The 10,124-nt window shown below is 55.3% G+C and overlaps 1 protein-coding gene across 2 annotated transcripts in view; it reads left to right on the forward strand.

Annotated features, from left to right (window-relative positions):
* Positions 1–5,415, forward strand: part of SLIT1 (slit guidance ligand 1) — a 176,875-nt gene extending 171,460 nt beyond the window's left edge. For both annotated transcript variants that reach the window (XM_032491187.1, XM_014559639.2), the window contains exons 33-37: positions 1,384–1,514; positions 1,990–2,144; positions 3,198–3,486; positions 3,836–4,047; positions 4,913–5,415. In XM_032491187.1, coding sequence (XP_032347078.1) covers positions 1,384–1,514; positions 1,990–2,144; positions 3,198–3,486; positions 3,836–4,047; positions 4,913–5,151 — 1,026 coding nt within the window. In that variant the 3' untranslated portion in view covers positions 5,152–5,415. The remainder of the gene's footprint in view (positions 1–1,383; positions 1,515–1,989; positions 2,145–3,197; positions 3,487–3,835; positions 4,048–4,912) is intronic.
* The last annotated feature ends 4,709 nt before the right edge of the window (positions 5,416–10,124 follow it).

The raw sequence follows: 10,124 nt of genomic DNA on the forward strand, positions 1-10,124 counted from the left end.
CAGAATCTCAGCTTGAACTCGTGTAAGCACATTTGGGAAGGTTATTGGGTCACCAAACCAGTCTCAGGGAAGGGCAGGGTGGAGGTGGTCTCACGGGTGACTGGCCGGATGCAGATAACCAAACTTACCAGGACCCCCTTCCCCTCTGGTCTCAACTACTTCTCAGCGTCAGCCTCCAACGCTGCAGAGGGGCTTTCTCCATGTGGCTGGAATACGGCCACAGTTAGCCCTGGGCTTGTATCTTTAACCACATGTCCCTGGGATCCCTTATTTTGCCATTTTGTGTCTTAAATTCCATCCCAAAACGTCACTATGTTGAAGGAAAAAGAAGCAAGTCCCACTGCAACAGCAATGTTTGCTAAATATTTCTTGGGGAAGGAGATGAGAATAGATTGCATTGTACATCACATGATAAAAAAATTTTTTTTAACTCTTCTTTAGTCATCTCTCTCTTTTCCCTCAGTCCCCATCCCCACTGCCATATTTTTCTTCTCTCCTTTCTTTTCTCCTTTTCTCCTTTTTTTCTCAGAACCTTTTAGCCTCTCAAACATGCTTACCCTCCCCTCCTTCCCTTGATCACTTCTCTAAAATCCTCTCCACTTACACTGTCCACAGAGCAAGACCACAGCTAGCCTACGTGCTCAGCGAAATAAAACTCACCAAAACCCTGCCCAGCCACTGCCTCAGGCACATCCTTGGAGAGGCTCGGTTTATCCCCATCCAGCTCTAGCTGGACAACAATCAACAACCCCAGGGAAGATCTCTGATTGGCCTGCCTTAGGTCACATGCCCATCCCTGGACCAACCTCTGAGTCCAGGGAGATGGGGCACTGTGATTGGTCCAGCCTGGGCCATGTGTCAGCTCTATAGACCAGGGGTCAGGGTTTACCAGAGGAGAGACAAGGCAGGGAAAAAAGATGTTGGCTCCTGCAGCATCATAGAGGGGTCTGCCTCCCCAAGCACAACTCCAGCTTTTGCTTACATGGTTCCAGTGACAGGTGCTACCTCCTGAGGAGGTCCCATCTTGGCCCCAAAGCAGCTCCCTGAGCCCCACAGAACAAGCTACCCCATATCCAGTCTAATTGTCCTCCCTGGGCAGGTGGTCGCCAGCTCTCTTACCTCCTGGCATAGAGATTCCGGGCCTCCAGCTGGCCCATCTGCCCTCGCATGCCCAGCCCCGGCCAGACTGGCAGTGGATGGAGTTTGAACTGGAGGCTGCCAGCTTCGGTCAGTGCCCCCTGGAGGATGTGTCACTTGGGCAGGCAGGGGAGGACAGTTCTGCACACATCTCTCTGTTAATCGTGGGTCTTCCATCTGCCCCATCCACCAGCCTGTGTTGCTGCTGCGTGGGGTGGGGTGGGAGAGAAAGTGCCATTGTCATAGGTCTCCACGGCAGAGGACAATGGGATCCTGCTGTACAATGGGGACAATGACCACATCGCCGTGGAGCTATACCAGGGCCATGTACGTGTCAGCTATGACCCAGGCAGCTACCCCAGCTCTGCCATCTACAGGTAGGCCTTCCTCATGCCCACCAGCTGCCCTAGGGCTGGGGGACTGCCTGGGAGGGAGGGGTCTCCTGGGCCAAGAGCAGGTGATTATCAAGGCTGCCAGCAACCAGGGCTGCCAGGTGGAAAGGATATTCAAACCACGCTAGTCTAGCCCCACACTGGGTTCGAGGCTCCCGGGCCTGAGCAGTGGTCCCCAGCTTCCCCATCCCACCACCATCTCACAGGGGGCTCCATGGAAGGACGGGGAGGCTGATTAGCTGGAAACCCCTGTTCTAAACTTCTCAGCTTTCCCCAGAGAGTCCCCAGAAAGGGAACAGGAGCAACCAGCCAGGCCACTGAACCCCCACAGCCCCCTCTCTGAGAGGTTTGCTTTCCTGGGAAGTAGCTGCTGGATGAATGGCCTTTCTGGGAAAGTGCCTGGGAAAGGATGTGCCAAACTGAAGGCCGTTTTCTGGTGGGGGGACTTCATTTTTTCTAGTGCTGAGACTATCAATGATGGGCAGTTCCACACCGTCGAGCTGGTCACCTTTGACCAAATGGTGAATCTCTCCATTGATGGTGGCAGCCCCATGACCATGGACAACTTTGGCAAACACTACACACTCAACAGCGAGACCCCTCTCTACGTGGGAGGTGAGAACCTGGCCCAGGAGGAGCTGCCGCTGGCCCAACCCAGGCCACTCCATCAGGTGGTGGTGACAGCCATTCCAGGCAGGGCCTCTGGCTCTCTGGCCTGAGGTTTGCCAGGAGAGCAGGGCACTAGACTGACCTGTGGTGAGGGGGAGCATTTCAAGACAGCAGAGGGGAGGGTCCTGGTGACTGGCTAAACTGTTGATGGACTGTCCTTCCTGCCCAGAGCCCGTACCACTCTCTGCCGGCCCAAACTGACCAAGAAGGATGGACATGTGGGTTGGGCCTGGATTTTCCCAGCTATCTTTTGCATGGTGGGCACCTTTCCTCTTGGCTTTGGGCCAGAAAGGGCTTGTCAGTTGTTCAGGGTCCATTCTCAGGAGCCCAGGCACAGAGTCCCTGCGTTGGCTGGGGACCTCCCAGCTGGGCTTATAGACTTTGCAGCTAAATGACCCCATTCAGTGCCAAGAACATTCCTAGGTCCAGACAAGGCAGGTTTCTGGATGCAACAGGGCCGTCTCCGCACTGTGGAGACTTCGGGCAGATGTGAGGGACAGAGCCATGGATTCTAATCCCAGCTCTGCTGTTTGCTAGTTGTGCAACCTCAGGCAGGTCATGGAGCACTGAAATCAAAGGGGTTTCAGCAACTCCAACGTCAGGGCGTTGCTGCGAATTGATGACCACAAAGTGAGTGACAACATGCCGTACACATGGGTTCTGGGCCTAAGTCTTTTGTTGCTTTTGGGGAGTCTGAGAGTTCAAAGCTGGTGTTCTGGGTAGGAGCCCTGGGTGAGTATCACTTGTCAGCTGACTGCTGCCAGGCCTGGCACTCCAGGCTCTGATCACAGAGGAAGCAGCTTTTCCATTTCTTCTCTGAAAGGAGCGTGGACCCACTGAGGTGGCAAAAGACATTGGCCCAGGGTTGCAGAGACCGAAGGACAGAGGCCAAGGGCAAGAATGAACCCTGTAGAGATGCCCAGTGGACCTCGGAGGTGGGTGCTAGGCGTGGTCTGAGCCTGACTCAGCCCAGCCCTGCGCCCCTCCCCTCTGCCCCAGGGATGCCAGTGGACGTGAACTCGGCCGCCTTCCGCTTGTGGCAGATCCTCAATGGCACCAGCTTCCACGGTTGCATCCGAAACCTGTACATCAACAACGAGTTGCAGGACTTCACCAAGACGCGGATGAAGCCAGGTGTGGTGCCGGGCTGTGAGCCCTGCCGGAAGCTCTACTGCCTGCACGGCATCTGCCAGCCCAACGCCACCCCCGGGCCCGTGTGCCACTGTGAGGCCGGCTGGGGGGGCCTGCACTGCGACCAGCCCGCCGACGGCCCCTGCCATGGCCACAAGTGAGCCTAATGAGCCCCAGGGAGCCCTCCCCCACTGCACACCCACAGGTTCCCCTCCCTTCCCTGCAAGTTCCACTTCCCCATGGTGGGGAAGGACTGTACTTTTAAACCCCAAATTTGGAACATGGGGCCTAACACAGGGTTTTGTTCGTTTTTTGGGGTTTTCAGTTTTTATTAACAGGAAAAAGACCCTAGGGACAAACACAGATTCCCATTTTGCTCCCTTTGTTTCAATCTTGGGAACAGCATACCGTCCCGTGAAGCCAAGGCTGGGGGTGCGGGGTCACCTCGGGTGGGCTTGAATTGGTTCTGGCCTGTCCTCACAGGGCCTTTTCTCTGTCCCCTCCAGGTGTGTCCACGGGAAATGTGTGCCTCTGGATGCTCTTTCCTATAGCTGCCAGTGCCAGGATGGGTACTCAGGGGCCCTGTGCAACCGGGCCGGGGCACCTGCAGACCCCTGTGGGGGCCTGCGGTGCCTACACGGCCACTGCCAGGCCTCTGCCACCAAGGGGGCACACTGTGTGTGTGACCCTGGCTTTTCGGGCGAGCTGTGTGAGCAAGGTCAGGGGCCCCCCTCCTGACGTGCCCTCTCCAGGGTCCCTCCCCGAAACTTGCTTTAGCGACTTGACATTTCTTTTTCCTAACCTCAGCAACCCCTCCGTGCCCCCTCTCTTCTCCTGGACCTTGGGCTGCTACTAGGTTGTGATGTCCCCAACCCTCTAGGCTCTGAGCCCCACCCCCAGACAGATGCCCATCTCTCCCTGGCCCCAGCTTGCCCTCCAGCCCCTTTATGTGGGATAAATGCCCCTTCTGGCTGGGGTCTTTCCTTACAGAAGAGACCACCCAGGGTAACAGCTCCTGCTCAAATCTCTGCAACTTGGCCACGTCACCTAGGGACCTGGGGAACAACAGGAAGTCTTGGGGTTGGGACTCCTTCCCAGGCACCCCCAGGCCCAGGTGACCAAGGTGATCAAGAGACTTCTGCTGAAGAGGGCAGGGAGGAGCCTGAGAAATCCAGAACTCAGGCACCTCAGGGTCCCCCAGGCAACACCGTCTGGCTGGAGTTCCTTTTCTGACATCATTGCCTCCAGGCTTCCAGCCATCTCTTGCTCTCTTCTTGAGCCCACCTTACCCTGGCAGCCCAGTCTATCCTGGAGGGCCCTGGCAGCTAGCAAGTTCTTCCCTCCCACTGACCTGGCTGTGGGCCCAGGAGGAAGCGTGTGTGTGTGTGTGTGTGTGTGTGCATGTGCATGTCGGGCAGGGAGGATGCAGGGTCACAGACGAAGGTGGGGGCCTTTGTCTGGGTCCAAGGATGCTGCCCCACCCTCCTCCTTCTCCCTTTCCTCCTTCTCCTCCTGCCTCCCTGGGGGCAGCACTGGCCCATGGGTGTGCCCTGAGGCTTTCTCTTGGTGTCTGTCCCATCCAGAGTCCGAGTGCCGGGGGGACCCTGTCCGGGACTTTCACCAGGTCCAGAGGGGCTATGCCATCTGCCAGACCACGCGCCCGCTGTCGTGGGTGGAGTGCCGGGGCTCATGTCCGGGCCAGGGCTGCTGCCAGGGCCTGCGGCTGAAGCGGAGGAAGTTCACCTTTGAGTGCAGCGATGGGACCTCTTTTGCCGAGGAGGTGGAGAAGCCCACCAAGTGTGGCTGTGCGCTCTGCGCGTAGCGCCTGGCGCGGACAGGGAGGGGAGAGGGCGGGCGATGGGGCACGGCCAGAGCGGAGGCCGAGTGGCAGTGGTGGGCAGCCGGGCTGGGGCGTTGTCTGGGCCATCGGCCTTCCTTCCGGTGCGGGGTGGGTCTGGAACCACCTTTCTAAAGCCCAGGGCGCCGCAGCGGGGGGCGGGGCGGGTGGGCGTGGCCCGGGCTGCTGCCCGCCCTCTCCGGAAGTGCCTTGCACAAATAGGCGCTTAATAAATATTTGTTGAATGAATGTGTGCGTGAGGTCAGGCCAAGAAGTGAAGAATGGTGACAACTCCTCCTTGCCTATTATCTGGGTCTGAAGAAGGGACTGCCCCTTTCCAAACCAGCCTTTCCCTCTCGCCTGGGCCCCTGAAGTTCCCAGAAGCCCCTTGCCCCCTGCAGATAACTTTGAAATACTCTCAGCACCCCACTGGGGCAGCAGGCCTGGCTCTCAGCTTCTGCTGCTGCAGCGTCTGCTGGCAGTAGACCAGGATGCGGAGGAGAAGGGCCCTCTCCTGCTGGCCAGGGAGGAACAAACGCCTGCCCTCTGGGCTGTCTGGCAGTGTTGCAGCCACTGCTTGCTTGGGAACGAGCCTGGGGGTGGAAGTGGGTTTTAGGACCAGATCTCTGAATCCTCAAGTTATAGGATGAGCATTGTAACTTCAAGGAGGGTGCTCATGTGGAGAAAATGACCCCTGGGATTGCTTGGGGGTGGGGACCCCACCAAGAGGTGGCGGGGGCAGGGGGTGGGTTTCTTGGTTCCAGCTGAATAAACACCACCTCCATACACTAGCCACCAAGGGAACATTGGTCCTGGGCTTCCTCAGCCACTAGCCAGCCATCAGCTGCTGGCTAGCCATTGGCAGGGGGGTTTGGGGGTGTAGGGGGCTTGGGCTGGGCTGCTCGGCCAGGGAGGGGTCTCCTTCCAAGTAGATTGGGTTCAGGTCTCCTCACACTGTAGACTAGTAGGGAGCAGTCATCCAGGCATGAGGTAACCTCTGCTGACTCTGTCACTCTGAGCAAACTTCTTCCCCTTGGGCCTCAGTCTCCTCAGCTATCAAATGGGGAGGTGGGATGACTAGGCAGTGTAGACCCTCCCACAGTGGCTCCAGCAGGGAAGCAGGAGGAGTCAGAAGAGCTGCTTTCATTAATCACGTCAACAAGTATTTGTGTGCCTAACCAGCGCTGGACTGTGGTGTTCTGCCCTTGTGGACAGATGTGAACTCATCACAGAGCATCACAGGAGCGACCTGGATGCCTGGGAAGAGAGCTGAGCCGAGTGAGGGCTCCAACCTCAGACACCAGCCCAGGCCAGAGCTGCTCACTCTAGGTGTTTGCAAGGAACGACTCAGTGTCTGAAGGTTCACCGAATACATGGCCATAGCCGTGCGACTATAGACGCTTCTCTTCCATGGAGAAGGAAAATGCAGAAAGATGATCTTTGCACCTAAATTGTGAGCTGGCTGGAAAGAAGATAGGTCACACTCTCCTATCCCAGTGTCTCTCCAAGAGTGTGTGCCCCTGGGGGACCCTGCTGGGCAAGGAGGGTGACATGTCCCTTTCCTGGCTCCTTCCACCTGCAAATAGAAGTCAGGGTGATGGAGGTGTGTTGTGGGGTCGGGGTGGCATTGTGCCTGTGTCCCCAGCCACCATGAGCCGTGGGTGGAGTCCTTGATACTGAGTAGAGTGCCGGTGCCTCCTGCGACTGAGGGAGACTGGCATTCCACTACTCTGGGCCTCAGGCCAGTAAGTCTGAGTTCTGGGACTCCTGTAATGGGAAGAGGACCCCGCCCTGCCCACTGGGGGAGGTGTCCTCATGGCTGGATCTGCCCCTCACCAGGGGCCAGGCCCTATTTTCTTGTAGTTCTGAGCAAGGCCACAGTGCCCCCTTACACCAGTGGGCAGCAACCTGAGTCTGGAGGGGCTTCCCCTAGGGCAGCACAGCATCCCTCCCTTACCTAGACTTTCTGGGCCACTGTGGGACCCTGGAGAACAGCCAGCACCAGGCTGGATAGGCAGGAAAGCTCGAGTGTTGCTCGAGCTTGCCCCTTCTATGGAAGAGAGGGTTCTGGAACCCACCAATCCTGAGACACATACCTTACCCTGGCCACCACCATTCCCCACTGCCCTTCAGAGGCCCCTCCCCAGGCCGGAGGGGCACTGACTGGCAAGACCTCTTCACTCTGCAGAAAGTCCAGAGGGCACCTGCAGACAGGTGATGGCTGTCAGGAGTCCTGCACTTCCAGGGCCACGGTGTTGGGAGGGCAGAGGGTGGAGTGTTTGTTCACAGGGGGCGCCCTGTGAGCTTGCCGCTGTCCCCACCCACTGCTCCACCACGCCCCGCTTACCCTCGGTTGAGGGCAGCAAGAGGCCAAGACTCATATGCCCAGGATCAACTTTTCCACAACTGAACCATCAACCTGAAAGTTGCTAAGGAACTGGATCACCACGCACCTTGCCTCATCACTTTTGGGCCCGCTGAGTCCCAGACGAAGGCTATCGGGAGAGCATCTGAGAAATCGTTTCCAAGCCTTGCCACCCCTTTGGTAAAGACCGCCAGTTCACTTTGACGTCGCCATTGGCTGTTTCTGCTGAAGAGACTCAAGCAGGGCAAGTCCCGAGGTTGCTGCTGCTTTGGCAGCATCGCAGGTGACAGTGGCCTGGGCTCCCCGTGCAGGTGTCAGGACATGGAAAAGGCTGGACTTGGTCTCCTCTTTGCCTGCTGTTAGCCTAACCATGAAGGTATCTCTTTATACAGAATACTTAACAGATTCTAATATATATTTGTATTTCATTTTGTTATAGTATTTTTATATGTTAAAGTCAACATCCAGTGTCTTGTTTTGATTTTCAGATGCTACGTGGTTGTGATGTTTTGTTTGGGGGGATTTCTGTAGTCTTGTTTGGATCACTCTTTTAAAGAGACTGGTTTAGAACAAGGCCGTGGGGGAGCCACACCTGCCCTTTCCCTAGAAGTGTTGTTTTAGAACATGTTGGATATTGTCTGTTGTCTTCATGTGAACATGACATTGATTCACTCAGGTTCTGCCTTGTTGATCTCTTTTTCTGCACCAAGGATGAGCCCCTGCTGCTGACACACACCCTCGCAGGGGTGAGAGTTTCTGGGCTACCCATACACCAGCCACAATCCAAGGATGGAGCCCAGATGCAGCACCTGTAGGATTTGTCCTTGGAACTCTCTAGTCTACCTGGAGTGGCAAAGGAGGTCTGTTCCTCCTGAAGAAGGAAGGGGAAGCCTGAGGGATGGCTTGGTCAGGGCTCCCAGGGGATGTGAGTATAAGAACAGAGCCCAACAGAGCACGGCACACATGGATCTGGGGAGGTTGCCCATCCTCACTTCCTTCAGGTGTCTCCTGTCACACCCACATTTTGTAATTTCGTGCACAGACCAACACCCATATTTAACCTGGCTCTGACGATTTCAGAGTGTCAGGGCAAATAGATTAGAAAGCACTGTGGCTTCTCAAACTGTCCTGTAAGGTTGACCTGCCAGGCACCAGAACAAGTTCTTGGGGCTCAGTGGAGAAAGGAGGCAAACGTACTTCTATAGTGGCTCTACTACGAGCTCACACGTCAAAGTTGCACTCAGGAGTTTTGTAGGATGCGCGACCTGAGTGTGTAGGTGAGGCCAGGCCCTGGCAGTCAAGCTGGGCAAGGACCCTCACACCAAGGGGACCTGGCTGGTCCTCCTCTGATGCAGGAGGGGACAGACTGATATCCCACTTGAAGAATGGGTCTTGGCGATGGCTGCATAAGCCACACCTTAATGGCACACTGTCATCTTGAAAGTGGGCAGTGAAGGTAACTGCAGTGCCTTCAAAGCCATTAGGGATTTGGGAGGAAATGTAATAAACTAGGTACAGGAGAGAAAATGGGTTAAAATGGGGTTGTAATCTCAAGAGTCTGATTGGCCAGTAGGTTACCTAAGGGAGTCAGGTGGGCACACACCACTGGCCCATCATTTGTATTCCCACTTCTGATAAAGCCGCAGGGACAGAGACCGATTTCCCTACTGCAGAGAACAAGGGACAAGTGACAACCAAGAGGCACACTTTCCAATCAGCTCCAGCTGATTCTTACCACACACTGATTTTGTCAGATCGTCATTATCTTTTTTTTTTTTTAAGGAGACGCCAGAAATCAATTGTTACGTAAACACTCACAGTTTTTAAAAATCTTTTTTTTTTTTTTAACACTGGGCTAAATGAAACACCACTGTCAGCCACCAGTTTGCAACCTCTAAGTCAGAGTTCAGTAAGTGGGAGATTTCCCAGTCACACGGAAACCCCCCAGCCAAGGGAACGGGCACAGCAGGGCTTGGTTGAGGGTGGAGGCAATAGAAGGAACACCCAGGCTTCTAACTAGAGTTGCCATGTTCTCCCGATATTGGTGGTAACACATCTCTCTTACCCCTGTGCCCTGAACCCCTCACCCTAAGCCAGTCTGTACCTCTCAGATCAGATTCTTATTATACTACCATAGGATGAATATCGGAGGGAAAAGAGATCTATTTTACCACTGAAAAGTTCTACTCTGGAACAAGATAATTCTCCAAATACAAATTAAGACAGGGAGCCTGACTGCCAGCTGCAGGGTTGTTTTCACTGGGTGTAGTTCTGTATATCAATGGCCACTGTCAGGTGAACTTGTTCATGAAATTGTGGTTGATTCTATGGGAATCACTGGCCCACTGGATCCTCAAACAGACCCATCTCCAATAGAGTTGAAAGAATATAATGAAACAGGTCATGAGGCTTGTAAATGGAAGGATTTCCGGCCAAGTTTCTGCCACACTCCAACATGGGCTACAGAGACCTGGGGTGGTTCTCCCTGGTGGCTGTGCAGACAGTCCCCTAATCTATCAGTGGCATACCTGAGGTCGGAAGTGTGAATTCAATTGCTTCCTGCACCTCAGGATGAAGCACTGGCATCTTCCCA

The sequence above is a fragment of the Camelus ferus genome, chromosome 11 (genome assembly GCF_009834535.1).
Source record: "Camelus ferus isolate YT-003-E chromosome 11, BCGSAC_Cfer_1.0, whole genome shotgun sequence".
Taxonomy (NCBI): domain Eukaryota; kingdom Metazoa; phylum Chordata; class Mammalia; order Artiodactyla; family Camelidae; genus Camelus; species Camelus ferus.